Raw genomic sequence first — 17,634 nt, forward strand, 5'->3', positions numbered from 1 at the left:
TGCACCACCCTGATCTATAATTTTAGTTACCCAATAAAAAAATCAATAAGATTAGTTTGGCATGATCTCCCTGAAGTAAACCCATGTTGTCTCTGATCTTGAAATCCATGTATTTTTAGATGTTCAACAATCCTATCTTTTAACATGGTTTCCATGACTTTCCCCACTACTGAAGTAAGGCTTACTGGCCTCTAGTTGCCCGACTACTCTCTACTACCTTTCTTGAATGGGTACAACATTCGCTAACTTCCAATCTTCTGGGACTACTCCTGTTAACAATGATTGGTTAAATAAATCTGGTAATGGTTTTGCTAGTACACCACTAAGCTCTTTTAATAGCTTTGGGTGTATTCCATCAGGTCCCATTGACTTATTTGTCTTTACTTTTGACAGTTGAAATAGAACCTCTTCCTCTGTAAACTCACATGTAACAAATGACTCATTTGTCCTTTTTCCTAAAAGCAGCCATCTAAGTGGCCAGTGAAGTTATCACTAGGCTGTAATGAAAATGTTCTCTGAAAATACAGTGTTTACAGCAAAAAGCCTGAAGGTAATGATTGTATTCACCAGAACAAATACAATAAGCTGTAGTTGTTCTGGTGTGGTAGATGGCAATGTTTGCCATCTAGCTTTAAAGCTCAACACTGCCATCTACTTGTTTCTTGGTCATACAATCCAGCAGGATGGGGTTATGTTACTGTAAAAATACAGAGTATCTCTTAGTTCATTTACCATATATTAACAAGGAAAACAAATGTTTAGACAGCAAAGAAACAAGTATGTCGATTAGAGGAAATGAATAGACACAGAAGATCTCAGTACTGCCATCTACTTATCTTATGGCCGTAGAGCTAAAGAGAATATAATTCAATATATCACTTTATTTACTATGTATCCTTTAATTAGTAGGGATGTGCATGTGGAAAATATTTGATTCGGTTAGGCATTCTGAAATTCGGCACTTCGGAATTTTGGGACTTCAGAATTTTGGGACTTTGGTACTTTGGATGTTCTCTTGCAGCCGCTGAGTAGATAACTCCCTAATTCCCACGGTATTAGGGAGTTATCTACCAAAAGGCTGAAAGACCTAAATTGGCCTTCCAGTCAAATTTACTAATACTAAGTAAAAATTACTTAGTATTAGTACATTCTGCCCCTACTTGCTATAGTGGCTGCTCAGTGTTAAGTGCCCCCCGGCCCCCACCCCTGAGCGGTGGATGGGGACCTTAAAATACTGGGCCCTAAATAAAAATGCTACCCCCCACAGGTGACTAGAGGTCCCCAATCCCCTAGTCACCCCCTCCCCAAAAACTTTTAAATCCCTACCTACCCCCTTCACCCTACAAATAGCGAGGGGGGAACAATGACTAAGTAGCTGTAAAAAAAAAAAAAAAAAGAAATAAAACTTACCATTTGATGTCTTCTTTTTTTCTAAAATCTTCTTTTTTTCAGCCTCAGAAAAGGCCAAATAAAAAACCATAATATCTGTTGCACTTAAAAAAAAAAAAAAAAAAAAAAAAAAATCCAACAAAACCCCCTCGATGTTGAAAAAATAATCCATCTTCGCCTATGGAGGGCACCGCGCAGACTGAGCTCTGCATGGCGGGGGAAGGCTTATAAATTAGGCTCAGAGCACTCTTGTTGGTTGGTTTAAGCCATCCAATCAGAGTGCCCTGACAGGTAAATGAAGAGACTGACAGGTAAGTTTCTACATTTACCTGTCACAGCACTCTGAATTGGTTAGCTTGAAATCCAATCAGAGTGCTTTGTGTCATTTTACACAGCGTGGGAAAGTTCTTTGACATTTTCCCATGCTGTGTAATTTAACTCATAACACTCTGATTGGTTGATTGAAAGTAACCAATCAGAGAGTTATGAGTCAAATTACACAGCGTGGGAAAATTCCAAAGAACTTTCCCACGCTGTGTAAAATGACACTGAGCACTCTGATTGGCTGGATTTCAAGCTAACCAATCAGAGTGCTGTGACAGGTAAATGTAGAGGCTTACCTGTCAGTCTCTTCATTTACCTGTCAGAGCACTCTGATTGGATGGCTTAAACCAACCAACCAGAGTGCGCTGAGCCTAATTGCAGGGCTGGGCAAGGTTTCCCCTGACCTGCTGAACTCAGTCTGTGCGGTGCCCTCCATGGGTGAAGATGGATTGTTTTTTTCGTCTGATTTTTTTTTTTTTTTGGCACATTGGCAATTCAGCTATTCAGACATTCAGAAGTCTCCAAATGTCTGAATTGCCTGAAATTCGTCCAAATTGACATTCGGAACTAAACGACTTGCACGTGTCTATTAGTTAGCAGGAGGGGAAAAAAAATATCAAAGTAGAGGAACAAAACCATCACTTCCCATACCATACGTTAATAGATAAATCCCATAAGCAAGTGGTGGTGGAAGATGCCTATGTAAGTGTTTAGCGGTGTTAGGTATGGTTATTTTAGGCAAAAATGGAATGTAGTTCATTCAAAGTAGACTTAGCCTAACAAAAATGATTTGGTATTCTTGACTCTCTAAAGTGTATATTTGTGCTTCTGACTGATTAATGTAAAACACTCTCAGAAGAGGTGCTGAAGATTAGGGGATCAAACCATGTATGACTGCCTATACTGTGTGTGTCAGTAGTCATGTTGCAGGCAGGGTACACTAAGAAGAATCTGTTTGCAAAGCCTTTTTTCTGTTACTGTGTACAGTCTATAGGGAAAGCATTGGATTGGCTAAAATCGGTACGGGGCGGGGACAAATGCCGTTTTGGCCAAACAGGACTTCCTCGTAGAAATGCATTGACTCAATGCATCTCTATGAGCAATATTCAGCGTCTCCATTCAGAGCGTGGGGACGCTGAACGGCAGGGCTGCTCACTGTGCAGCACTGAGCCAGGAAGCCCCTAAAGTGGCCATCAGAGGAGTGGCCACTTGGAGGTGTCCCTAAGGGCAATGTAAAATGCCTGAAGGGAGCTATTATACTCCCCAGAACAACTACATTAAGCTGGAGTTGTTCTGGTGACTATAGTGTCCCTTTAAGGCTATGTGTTTTACATTTTACATTGGAGTGTGCCTGCTACCACTGCATACACAGCTGAGAGAAGCTGCTAGGGCACTGTTTTTTTTCTGGACTAAAGAGCGGTCACTGACGCTACAGACTGGATATTTGGGAAGCTTTGTTGTTGTCAGGGTGGAAAATAACTCCTATCCTCAATTTGACATCAATAAAAGCTGGAAAGAAGATTACAATCAGTCATTTAAATTCTTTCAAAACCACTTTCTCATATATTTCTATGCATCCCTGTTTTAGATGTATAGGATACAATATTGATTTATTTTGCTGGTTTGCATGTTTAAAAACTTCCTCTTTCTTATTACTTAAATTAGAAATATTCCTTTCATTTTTTTTTCTCAAGGTTAGATTCCTACCATAATTTAAAACATCAATATATGCATTAAAGGAATAAAAAGGTGCAAACTCCAATCCCTTATTAAGAACTAGAATCTTCTCATTGGTTAATTTATCGGAGTGTAGATTCTTTATACCCAATGGTTTTCTTTCCTCTCTCTTTTCCTTTCCAGTCTTCCGTTTTCCTCCTGTATTTCCCCAATACTTATATTTCTTCTATCCTTTTCAGTGTTACTCATCCAGTCATTTGTTTCTATAAAAAAATCAGTATTGTCCTCTTTTTCTCTTAATTTTTTTTTTTTAACGATTTCTGTTCGTAGTAAACTACGTAGATTTATGGGGTCTATAAAAATCTATATTTTTCCTTTGAAAATGTCCCCTCCATTTATCCGCTTTAAATTTCCCCCATATTTTACTTGTTTTTCTTGTGTACAGGAATTCTGCCGAGCTGAAAAACGGCATGGACTAAATTATGCTGTCCCCCCCCCCCCCCCTTTTTTTTTAGCTGAAATCTAATGTTAATGATACTGAGTGAAGAGCGATGATGAAGTGCATGCAGAGACAGGACAGCCTACAAAATATAAATTACATTTTGTTTCCGTATAAAATATTGTTGGTAAGACTTTAACTGTCCCCATTTGAGGTGACAGGGGACAATGCCACCTGCACTAAAGCTCTGTGTCAGATCAAATAGTAATAAACCACTCAATATGTTTTTTTTGCTTTATGTCAATAGTCAAACAAAATAAACAGTGTTATTATTAAGCATTAGTCATGTTACCCAGCATAATAGTCTAAAAGCATGGTTAAATTGCAGATAGCAATACCAGATGCAATACAGCTGAGATTTAATCACAAGAGCAGCTGCTATTTAATCCTAATAATCTTTACATTTTGAAAATCTCTACCATATTGCTAAAATATTACAAAATAAGCTGATGAAAACAAGAGTTGGACAAGCTATGACTTTTTGCAAAAAAAAAACAATATTAACCAAATGGAGTATAAACCAAAGAAAATGTGTGAAGGACAATCTTTCATAACAAATCCGCAACAAATTTGCACCCTTTATGCATGTGTTAAAGCATGCAACTTTCTATACACTGTCACTAGGGAGGGTAATAGTAGACTGGTACCATATATATATATAACAATCTACCTCAACATCACAACATTAAAACCACCTGCCTAATATCGTATAGGTCCCACTCATGCTGCCAAAACAACTTTGATGTGTCGAGGCATGTACTCCACAAGACCTCTGAATGTGTCCTGTGGTATCTGGCACCAAAACATTAGCAGCAGATCCTTTAAATCCTGCCAGTTACGAGGCAGGGCCTCCATAGAACGAATTTGTTGTCCCAGCCCATCCCACAAATGCTCAATACAATTGTGATCTGGGGAATTTGGAGACCAAGGCAACACCTTAAACATTTTGTTATGTTCATCAAACCACTCATGAACATTTTTTGCAGTGTGGCATGGTAATTATCCTGCTGAAAGAGGCCACTGTCATCAGGGAACACCATTGCCACAAAGAGGTGTACGTTATCTGCAGCGCTCTCTAGGTAGGTGGTACATGTCAAAGTAACACCCACATGAATGCCAGGGCCTAAGGTTTCCCTACATAACATTGCCTCCACCTGCCTTCCTTCTTTCCTTAGTGCATCCTGCTGCCATCTCTTCCCCAGGTAAATAATGCGCCCACCAGGCCATCCACCTGATCTAAATGAAGATGTCAGATAAGGCAACCTTCTTCCATTTCTCCATAGCTCAATTCTGATGCTCATGTCCCCATTGAAGGCACTTTCAGAGATGGGCAGGGGTCATCTTGGGCACTCTGACCAGTCTGCGACAACGCAGCCCCATATACAGCAAACCACAAAGCACTGTGTGCTCTGACACTTTTCTATCATGAATACACTATAAACTAGATACAAATTCATACACCCCAGTGTGAGCACACAAATATATTTATGTTTGCAAAAATGAGATGAGAACTTCCACATTTGTATAGCAGCAGCAGCTACATGAGTCTAAAACATAAAAAAAACACAAACACACAGTGTACTCCATGACATATAAACTGAATCTAAAAGAGCTAAAATAAAACTCACAAAATGAGACAGAATGCAGGAATCTTCAGTTAAAAATCTTTATTGTGAATGAACAATTAATAAAATATATACAAAATATATGAGAAAAAAAACGACTACAGTAGTAATCAGCGTGACAACATAAGTCATAATATAAAACTTTGAAAAGTCCCAGAGATTAGTTTTTTCGGGACTTTGCGGTTATTTATATTTTGAAGAATTTTTTTTTTTTTTTTTTTTTTTTACATATTTCTTATATATTTTATTTATTGTTCATTCACCTTTCTATCATGGCCAGCATGTTTTTTCTGCAATTTGAGCTAAAGTTATTCTTCTGAGCGATTGGACCAGATGGACTAGTCTTTGCTCCCCACATGGATCATTGAGCCTTGGGTGCCCATGACCATGATGCCAGCTTACCGGTTGCCCTTCCTTGCAACACTTTTGGTAGATACTAACAACTGCATACCGAGAACATCACACACGAATTTCCATTTTTAAGAAGCTCTGACCCAGTCGTCTAACCATAACTATTTGGCCCTTGTTAAAGTCACTTTTTGCTTGCCCATTTGTCCTGCTTCCAACACCAGAAATTTAAAAACTGACTGTTCACTTGCTTCCTAATATATCCCACCCCTTGGTAGGTTCCATTGTAACAATATAATTAATGTTATTCACTTCATCTGTCAGTGGTTTTAATGTTGTGACCGCGTAAAGTATATATGTATACACACACACACACACACACACACGCTATTTTTGCATCTTCCTGTTGAAATTTAACTTTTCAGGAATTTTTTTCAAAAGCTACACCCCCATGACATTATGACACATTTACAGATAATTATGTTGTTGTTTTTTAACATACTGGAGTTTTCAAATAGAAATATGGATAAAAAAAGAAAAATGAGCTGGATAGAGGCTGAATTGTACTGTGTCTCCCCAGCCCGTCTACCCACATATATGTAACAGAACGTTAACCATACATTACAATCTTAAATGTGGAAGGTGCCGTGTTATCACCCACCATACATTAAGGGATTTTAAATGATGGTCAGAAATAAACTGTGTATATAATGATCCTGCCCCCACACAAGGAATTCGATTTTTACATGTAATACGCCCCCAATAGGGTATATATCAACTACAGCCTTGCAGAGTCAGAATATAATAATAATCATCACAGTCCATTGACATTTTGCAGTTACTGGCAACTTACACATACAATTTCCCTATAAAGAAAAACCATGCTCATCTTTAACTAAGAAACAAAACATCCATTTCCAACTTCTGGTTAAAGTAACAACACACTGGCTTCACCGACCTGTAAATCAGGGGTAGGTATCTGCACATTTGGTCTTTACTTCAGTTCTTTAGATTTCAATAAACATTACCAGTGTTATAATTAACCTTGTTACAGACCCCTGTCTGTCAACTTAGAAAACAGGACACGTAACTTCCTGGTTAGTTTAGCTCAGTGGTGTTAAATTCAAGAGGCAGCAATTGCCCATAGCACCTGCCTTCTAGAGACATCTCCTTGAGCTGCATTGGGAAGTCTATGATTGGACAGCGACAGAAAGCCTGGGCGGGGTTAGAAGGGGAGGACTTACAAAGGCTACAAACAAGAGATCTGCGGGGTTTGCATGTTTTTAGAAATAATCCTAATGAAAAAATGTGTGACTAAATGCATGCATGCTTTCATTAGGGGGTGTATATTAATAACGACTTGAGATTTGTTTATTTGGTATTTGGCAGCAGAGTGTCCCTTTAAGTTGCTGCTAATACTCTCTTGCAGCAGAGGACAGTTTGGCATCAACCTGGAGTCTTCCATTTTGTTTTGCAGTTGTTTACAAACTGCTGTGTGGATAACATACTCCTCACTAAAAAAAATAGAAGTGAAATATAAATACTGCCACTGACAATTCCATGCACCTTATCACATAATTAATAAATAGTTATTCTTTATACACATATATGCCATCTATATAACCACCATCATATTGTTCAAGGTAATGCTTCTGTCTCCCCTGCTTCAATCTCCTTATAAATATATTTTCTATTTTTGGTGTGATTCAATTAAACAAAGCAGATAGCAGATCACCAGCAGGAAGGAAGGGATTCTCCATAGCTCTTCATTCTTTGAATTAGCCGTAATGTAAAAATACATAACAATTATCTTTCCTTGTATGCCCTTGTTGTGTACAGTAGAAAATATCAAAGCATCTGTGTCACAACAGTTTGTATTGTGTGACACATTTGTGACTAGTTGGCAATTTATACTACAGTGCGACCTAAGCATATACAGTCAGAACGCCTGAAATCCAGGGACTAATTTTGTGTGGATAAGGTTTTTTCCCCACTATTGACAGTTTTTTAACTGTCTCCAAATCCTGCTGCTCCTAAGTATTTAATCTATGATGGTGCAAATGTTTTGCTGGAGTTGTGATACTGATGAAACACTGGGCATGGGAATTCTTGCAAACTGCTAAGTTATGTTTTAATTCTTGTATGTTTTATGTGTGAACAGTATATGAATATATGTGCATGTAAAAACACTAAGCCATTTTTCTAGCCTACCCTTACCTTTTGTGTCACTACACCCATGTAAGCTCATTGAGCAGGAACCTCAACCCCTCTGTTCCTGTGCGTCCAACTCGTCTTGTTACAAATACTTGTCTGTTAGTCCACCAATTGTATAGCGCTGAAGAATTTGTTTGCGCTTTATATATATTAACAATAATAATAATCGTGTGTAACTGTGCTGGTGTACATACTGTACAGTGTACCTAAATATATACATGCATATAGTGTGTGTGTTTTAGTAACAAATATATTTGTGATTGAACATGTCTATAAAACATGAGCATTAAATATCAAACAATTTCCCGTTCTGTCTCTTTTTTGGTTGCCAAGGATACATGATTTCTTGAAGCTAGTTGCTGCCCCATGTCTTTCTTGATCTCTTACTGGCATTTTCACATCATTCTGCCACCAGTGGCATCAGTACACTATTTAGCTAATTACCAGCCAACAGACTACTATCTATTTGGAGCCCCGCTGTGCTGTACCTTGGTATCGTATTCTTTTGCTGTGACTCAATTTTGTTGACTACCGCTGTTTCTGTTTATCTGACCTCGGTCCATCCATCACATCTTTCACACTATTTGCTCCCTGCTTTGATGTTTTGCCCCGTCCACCTTTATATGTGCCCCTGTGCTCCTGCTATTTTTCCAGTTTTTTTTTAGTTCTTTTACATCCTTGAAAATAAAAATGGATCATACCAACATAAGCCCACGACTAGTTGGCTTAGATATAAACATATCTCTGTGTAAATGCAACCATCATAAAAAGCCTTTCAACATATCCTATCATCTTTAAATTTTAATTTGTGAGGCATGATGATGTTAGCCTTTTCTTTGTGCTGTTCTAATGTTTTTTTGTACCATGTGGTGCCACCTGCATTTAGGTGGAAAATGCAGGCCTGTTAAAATGTGGCCTTCCAGTGGTGTGGTATATATTTGAACAAGCAGGGTGATAGCGTAATCATTTTTGTCCCTTCTGTTCCTTAATCATTTTAGATTTTTGCGCTCTCCCCCTTTTTTCTTGTTACAAAAATCAATATTAAAAAAAAACCTTTAATCCAGAGCCAAGAAAGATTTAAGTCATCAAGATTGATGGTTTTTGTTCAATCAAATATTTTGATTGAGAATCATTTCAGATGTATGGTCAGCAGTCATGCTCAGACATGCTCAGTAGGTATGTCAAGAACCATGTTATTACTTGGCTCTTCAATAGCGAGACAGTGCAGCAATAGCCCTCCATCCCATGCTGCCCAAGGAATATCATTGCCAAGGCATTATACTACTGAGATTAGATGCCAACTGCCATAAAAAATGATTGGCCCACAGCAAATAATGTCATAGCCCATTCTACAGGACTACGTGCAATAAAGGACTCAGCAAAACTATTTGATTGGACCCCAAGCTGGGTGATCACCATGTGGAACCAGTCACAGTAAATGTATTATCTACAATCTACTAAATAGTAACCTTTTAGAGGTTTGTGCTAGGGTCAGTGGTATGGCCCTTCAAGTTCTCAAACAAAAACCTGACAAAAGCATACATGTGGGTTATTATTGTATTCACTATTAATGAGATTATTTACTGTAAGAACAATCAGGATGTGGAATTCTCTGCCTGAAGAAGTGGTTTTATCAGAGTCCATACAGATGTTCAAACAGCTACTAGATGCATACTTGCAAAAACAGAATATTCAAGGATATCATCTTTCAATGTAGGGTAATAACTGCTTGATCCAAGGATTAATCTGACTGCCATTCTGGGGTCAAGAATGATTTTTTTCCCTAGCTTGTTGCAAAATTGTGCTGACAGCCGGCAGGGGAGGGAGTGAGAGAGGACCCGGGAGCTCTTACCTGCAGCTCCTCCGGGTCCTCCTCTCGCGAGATTTGGAGCGTTGCCGTGGTAACCACGGCAACGCTCCAAATCTCGCGAGAGTGAACTCTAGCCCTGTAACTGGGCTAGAGTTCATCTCACCACCACTGGGACCACCAGGGATTCCCCACCGGACCACCAGGGACTAAGAAATGTCCCCCCTCCTCCCAGTAAAGGTAAGAAGGGAGGGGGGACATGAATATATTAATTTTAATTAAATAAAAAATATATAAAAAAGCCTCCCTACCCTCCTTACCCCCCATACACACACTGCCCCCATGCACACACTACACACATTGCCCCACAAACACTGCCCCCATGCACACACTACACACACTGCCCCACAAACACTGCCCCATACACACACTACACACACTGCCCCACAAACACTGCCCCATACACACACTACACACACTGCCCCACAAACACTGCCCCCATGCACACACTACACACACTGCCCCACAAACACTGCCCCATGCACACACTACACACATTGCCCCACAAACACTGCCCCCATGCACACACTACACACACTGCCCCACGCACATACTACACACACTGCCCCACAAACACTGCCCCCATGCACACACTACACACATTGCCCCACAAACACTGCCCCCATACACACACTACACACACTGCCCCACAAACACTGCCCCCATGCACACACTGCCCCACAAACACTGCCCCCATGCACACACTACACACACTGCCCCATACACACACTGCCCCACAAACACTGCCCCATGCACACACTACACACACTGCCCCACAAACACTGCCCCCATGCACACACTACACACACTGCCCCCAAACACTGCCCCCATGCACACACTACACACATTGCCCCACAAACACTGCCCCCATACACACACTACACACACTGCCCCACAAACACCGCCCCTATACACACACTACACACACTGCCCCACAAACACTGCCCCCATGCACACACTACTGGCGCCATAACTACTACACTGAGCTGTAGTGGTTATTGTGCCTGGATTATTTCTTTCAATAATCTACAAGTGCCCCTCCCGAGATCAGGTTCTGGATCCGCCACCGGTGCGAACTGTGCGGTCGCACAGGGCGCCATAACACAAGGGGCGCCCTGGCAGCCGACACGGCTCGCAAGCTGAATCCATGATGGTCCAGTGGTGCAGCTAGCAGGAGCTGCAGCTAGATCATCATAACTTTTCCCTCGCGGTTCTGGCGCTCACTTAGTGAGTCAGAGGCAGCCTCAGAGATTCACAGCCTGCGCTCTGACTCCACACAGCGCCAGAACCTCGAGGGAGAAGCTATGATCAGCACTCCCTGCTATTCACCTCCAGCCCACCAGAGGCCAGCACTGGAGACCAGGGACATAGGAGACTTGTGATCGGGCACCAGAGAGAAGGGGCACTGCATGGAAGCAGAGGCAGCTTGGGACAAGGTAGGTAGGAGACTGAAATACAGCCTTGAGTTCCCAGCCACAGAAACTCCCCCAGTCTGTGACTGGGAAAGAAGCTGCTGAGTATAGGTGGTGTTACATCAGCATTAGTCTGCTGGTGTAACACTACCTACCTATCCTGTCTGTTGATAAGGGAATCTTTTAAGCAAACAAAGAAGTTTGAATGACTATCTGTTCCTGTCCAAATTAGAGATGTTTAAATCGCGTATACGCAGAAGTAAATTCACACTGACACAGAGTTCAGATTAGATGAAAGAACTTCAGGAAATTTATTGGCTTCTGTTAAAAAGCGGGCTTGCAAGCCCTTTTAAAGGCAAAATTACATCATTGAAAGAAATCAAGATACGAGCAAGAAAACATTGTCAATTGGTTAAAGGTGTAAGTGGTCAGTCAAATGCCCTCCTTGTTGGGTGTTACGTCTTTATGTCATAACTGACGTCATAAAGTTCTCCTACAGGTTTCGGCTCCATTTTGCTAAGCACGAGGGAGCTTACTCGATGGGAGGGGGGCTTGGCATCCATCCATAATGAGTGGCTGGTACGTTAAGGGTTTCAAGGTTAGTATCCTTCAGTGTTCTCAAGGCCTTCTTAGCAATTATACATTCTATCAAGACTATCTGCTACAGAGTTTCATTGAATCAGAAGATTCTAGCATTTTCTGCTGACATGCTGTTTCTATGAACAAAGGAATCTTGTAAAGCTTAAACTATGAGGCCTGAGAGCTGAATATGAGAATATAGTATTAAAGGGGCCCAGTAAGGATTATATAGGTTATAAGGGGTCTAATAATTCTACAACACTGTCACATACCCTCATATGTACCCCATTTTTATTAACTCTCACATGAACATGCTATATACATTCAGTCTGCGTATGTGTGGGACCCTGAACCAACAATTTTGAGTCTATGTCTTTATGTGACTGTTTTTGTGATTTTCTCACTATGTATGTGTCTGTGTGTTTTTTTAATATATGTGACTGTTTTTTTTGTCTTATTAAATCAAAACAAGCGGGCCACGGAAAAATGATCAAACATTTACCGGTCCGCGGCGATAAAAAGGTTGGGGAGCACTGCACTAAGGCACACACAAACACACACACACACACACACACACAAAATGAGATGTCTCTATGCAGTCTTATAGGTGAGAATGTGGTTAAGCATATGTGGAGACTATGTGTTGCACTAGGTGTCAGGAAAGTATGATAGGTAGTGCAGGTGTCTTATTCTTCAGATTAAAGTGGAAGCCGGGGTATAGGTCGCTAACTTGAACCCTGTGAGGCATGTCTTCATCTGCACAGTTTCCAGGTTCAAGGCATTTTTTGTGTCTTTACTCTGTAAGTGGCAGAAGGGTCTAAAAAGGGTCTTGCAGGTTTATTCAAATGAAACTCAAATTTACGCCTTGAGTATCTGAACTGAAAGTGTAGCTGGCTGTTTTCCAGTTTGGATATTTTAACCTTAAATTAATTTTTTTATTCACTATGAATTTGGACTTTAGTAAATAACCCTGTTGATGTTCAAGTGACCGGTTTGCAAAGTGGGACCAGCATACAAGAATATTGAGCTAAGTCTAAATATTGGGATATTCTGAGAGACATCAAAGAATTCCCAAATCATAAACGGATGCTGGCATAACACCTTGTATTAACGTTATATAAATATAGATGTGTGATAATAAAGTTGTCCTTCAATGAAATCCCTTAACACAAACAAGTTTCTATTTTTATTTGAGGCCAGAGTATGCCAAACTTAAAGCATAGCTGAATAACCATGAAAGTTATCTTAAATAGCAACTTTAGCACTTACATATAGACCTCCATTTAATATTTTTAGGTGAACGTTTCCAATGATTTACATTTATTAGATAAACTTTTTAAAATTATTTTGAAAAATATGTTAATATTTGATATATATTTTTAATAATTTGAAAAAAAAAAATCAGTTTAAAAGTTCCAAAGTATACAAAGATATTATTAAGTCATTTGAAATGCTTTTACAAAAATCTGGAATTTATTTCACCAAACTGGAAAATCAATTAAACCATATTAGGTTATCAATTTATTTTTTATTTATTTATTGCAGGATCAGCTTTTATCAAAGTATCTCTCATGAATCACAACAAGTTTATCAAATCTAAAAAGACTGCTGTAGTTTGTGGGTCACCCAATCCTGTTTACAATGAAACCTTAAGCTTCAAGTTGGAGCAGAACGAGTTGGATACGGCAAGCCTGAGTCTGTGTGTCTTTCAGAGCAGTGAAGGAGACAGTAAGTGCTTTGCTTCACCTAATGTGTTTCTTCTTGTCGCTGATAGTAATATATAATGTATGCTCAAAAGTAGGATGTGAAGAAGATGTCAAGCCCCCTTATATCAGGGATATTTACCTGATTAACAAGGCTTTGCATACTAGTGCCATCTCTGACATTGCAATGGTATTAGATCTCTCTCTTGCTTTCAACTTTTTTTGGTCTATATGATGGTCTATTCTAAAGTGTTGAGTATCGCTACGGAATCTGATGGCGCTATATAAATAATAAAATAATAATAATAATAATAATAATCTACCTTATTATTCTGAAACACTGTGATCTGGCCGACAAATTCATACCACAAATACTTTTTGAGGGCCTCCCTCTATCCCAAGGGTGGGTAACAGATAGCTCATTAACGCCCTTACCACTCCCCCAAAGCTTAGCCAGCTGGGGATCTACAAGTTTACCCATACTTGTAGGATTGTAGGGCAACAGTCAGGAATAGTCAAGAACAAGCTAATTGAAAATCAGAAAAATCGTGAACATAAGAAACACCAAACTCTGAGCCAAATGAACAGCACAAGGTCAGAGAAGAGCCCTCACATCATGAGCCTTGAAACTTAAAGTGGCACTGTCCCCCCTCCCTCCCCTCTGACAAAATTAGTACTTCATAAAGCTAAGATCTTTATGAAATACTCACATTTCACTTAAATTCCAACCCAATCAAAAGATATACTAAAACAAAGTAGGCACTCGTGCCGTCAAGCCTTGTCAATCCATCAGCCGTCATCAGTGGTCTTGTGGGATCCTCCATAGTCGTCCATGCTCTACATTTACTCATGTGCAAAAGTACAGAAATGACTTTGGCTCCTAGCATGAAAACTGTAATAATTACAGTTGCAGGGTTAAGGGTAGTGGGAGTTGGCACCCAGACCACCCCAATGGGCAGAAGTGGTCTGGGTGCCTGGAGTGTCCCTTTAATTATGCTTTAATTGCTGATGTCTTTCTTAAAGTCAGGGGGATTAGTGAATGGACTCTACCAATTCACTGTTAGCGTTATGTTGATAAAGTGCGCTATACTTTTTAAATGCCTTTATTTTGTATTTATATAGTTCAACTCTATTTACTGTATGCAGTGGCGTACACATGACCCATGGGGCCCCGGTGCGAAAATTTATCTGTGGGCCCCCCCCCCCCCCCCGCGGGCCGGGGCAGCAACACATCGCGGCGGGCACCTGGTCACAGGGGTTGCAGGGCTGCGACCCCTGCGACCGCGGTATGTACGCAAGTGCATGCAGATGCACACACACTTAAAGGACCACTACAGACACCCAGATCACATCAGCTCAATGAAGTGGTCTGGGTGTCAGGTCCCTCTAGTTTTAACCCTGCAGCTGAAAGCATAGCAGTTTCAGAGAAACTGCTATGTTTCACTGAGGGTTAATCCAGCCTCTAGTGGCTGTCCCACTGACAGCCGCTAGAGGCGCTTCTGCGATTCTAAGACACTGAACGTCCATAGGAAAGCATTGAGTAATGCTTTCCTATGGGCGGTTTGAATGCGTGCGCGGCTCTTGCCGCGCATGCGCATTCAGAGCTGAGAGGCGGAGGGATCCCCAGCGCCATGGGAGTCCGGCGCTGGAGAAAGGTAAGTGCTGAAGACACACACACTCTCACGAACAAACGCATACACACTAGCTAACAGACACACACATTTACTGACAGAGACACATTCAGCGGCAGACATACATACACACTCACTTACAAAACATACACTCTCACTGACAAACACACATTCACTAACAGACATCAAACAGACTTACTAACACACACACACACTAACACTCACACACACTTACACTAACACACACTAACACTCACACACACTAACACACACTTACACTAACACACACACACACTAACACTCACACACACACACACACACTAACACTCACTCACACACACACACACACACACACTAACACTCACTCACACACACACACACACACACTAACACTCACTCACTAACACTCACTCACTCACACACACACTAACACACACTTACACACACTTACACACACAATAGTTTTTTTTTTTTTATTTATCAATCCCCCCAGCCTCCTTACCTTTTGGAGTGCTGAGGGGATTCCCTGGGGTCCAGTGGTGCTGCTGGGCTCCTGGGCGGCCGGTCAGGCTGGCGCGCGAGGGAGCACTCTCCCCTGAGTGCTTCCTCTTCAGCTCCCTTGCGCGCCGCGTAGGGATGCCGGCGCCGGAAGATGACGTCATCTTCCGGCTCCGGTATCAGTGCGGTGCGCGAGGGAGCTGAAGAGGAAGCACTCAGGGGAGAGTGCTCCCTCGCGCGCCAGCCTGACCGGCCGTGGGGTGACAGCAGGGCCAGCCTCGGGGGGCCCTGAGGTGGCCGGCTCCTGGGGCCCCCAGGAGAAGAGGCTGGCCCTGTGGGTACATACAGGGTCGCAGGGGCGGCCGGGCCCCCTGGTGGGCCGGGCCCGGTCGCAGCCGCGACCCCTGCGACCCTGGTATGTACGCCACTGACTGTATGAGTGTATGTTGCACTGCAGACAATTGTTTTTCAGTTGACATTTCTGTAAGCTGAATTGTTAGTAATGCCTTCAGTGTCCTTGCAAATACCTATAAGCATTCTATTTATACAATTTTTCTATGACAAATTTCTATCATGGCTGGGCTATCTTTCACTCCCCATGTGCATCAATGAGCCTTAGGCATTCATGACCCTTATGCCAGTTTACTGGTTGTCCTTATTTGCACCACTTTTGGCAGGTACTAACCACTTGTGACGGACCCTCCGTCAATCGATGCTCCTAGTGCTTACCAAGGACCATCAGCACCGCACCAGACACCATAAGCACTGCAGACCCCACGAACCGCTGCAGCTTGGTTGGGGGTCTCGCCGTCTCCTACCCACCCTGGGCCTACGACAAGGCTCCAGGCTCCAGTGGGTGTGCCTCTCTTCCTTCAGAGAGTGAAGCAGGAACAGCTCTTAGAAGAGCTAGTGATTAGCATCCAGGGGAGTATGCAGAGTATAGCAATCCCCAGTGTGATATAGCAGTACCCTACAACACGAGACAAGGCTGCAAGTTTATGGGAAAGAAGGTCTGAAGGTTTATTGAACAGCTTGAATTTTTATTCTGTTTTTACAGCAAAGGTGACGCTCAGGTGGACCTAGTTGGGCACCGAATACAAAACATACAAACCAATCAAAACAGTAATTAACAGTATGACACTCCCACATACAGTAAACAATCCCTCCCCTCTGCGATATAAAATTAAGGTAGTTAAGGCATTAACTTAATTATCCACAGGCAGAAAAAACACACATTTTTATAAAGTCCCATAAGTCTCCCAAAACATAACATATCCCCATAAATCTTACATCCCCTGAACAACATATCCAGAAATCACCCAGATCGGATCAGGGGTTCAGAAATTTTATGGAAGTCATATTTTTGCCCAGGCGAACCCAGGATTTCATGCCCAAAACAGTTCCATAGATTCGCAGCTAAGTGCCGCTGGAGGACTGACCGTGAACCGCGAGGTTTTCATGCCGAAAATAGTTCCAGGGCATTCGCAGCTAAGTCCCCTGAAGTCTGTTCATGGTTTTAGCCAATGCAAACAAGATGGCCGCCACCACGTATTCGAATGGCGAATGGTGGCCACTTCGACTGTTCGGGAGTTCGAAAAAAAAACAATGTTTAAAGTCCCAATAGCCACAATTAGGGTCTCTCAGACAAAATAAATTAAAGGGGCCGTAGTCACAGGGTAAAAGACTGGCCATTAATCCTCTCCAAAAAACAGTGGCGAAGTTGCTTTCGCCACACCACTGCATTCTGGGAATACAACACAAGACTTGCTGTTTTGGAGATGCGCTGACCCAGTCGTCTAGTCATCACTATTTGGCCCTTGTCAAAGTCACTGAGATCTTTTCCTGCTTTCAACACATGACATTTTAAA

General features: G+C 41.6%; 1 protein-coding gene across 3 annotated transcripts in view; it reads left to right on the forward strand.

Moving 5' to 3' along the window:
- The window catches only part of SYT15 (synaptotagmin 15), a 163,805-nt gene that overhangs the window by 128,710 nt on the left and 17,461 nt on the right, over positions 1-17,634 (forward strand). For all 3 annotated transcript variants that reach the window (XM_063434660.1, XM_063434661.1, XM_063434662.1), the window contains exon 7: positions 13,480-13,662. In XM_063434660.1, the coding sequence (XP_063290730.1) occupies positions 13,480-13,662 (183 nt within the window). The remainder of the gene's footprint in view (positions 1-13,479; positions 13,663-17,634) is intronic.

This window comes from Pelobates fuscus, chromosome 10 (assembly GCF_036172605.1).
Source record: "Pelobates fuscus isolate aPelFus1 chromosome 10, aPelFus1.pri, whole genome shotgun sequence".
NCBI lineage: Eukaryota > Metazoa > Chordata > Amphibia > Anura > Pelobatidae > Pelobates > Pelobates fuscus.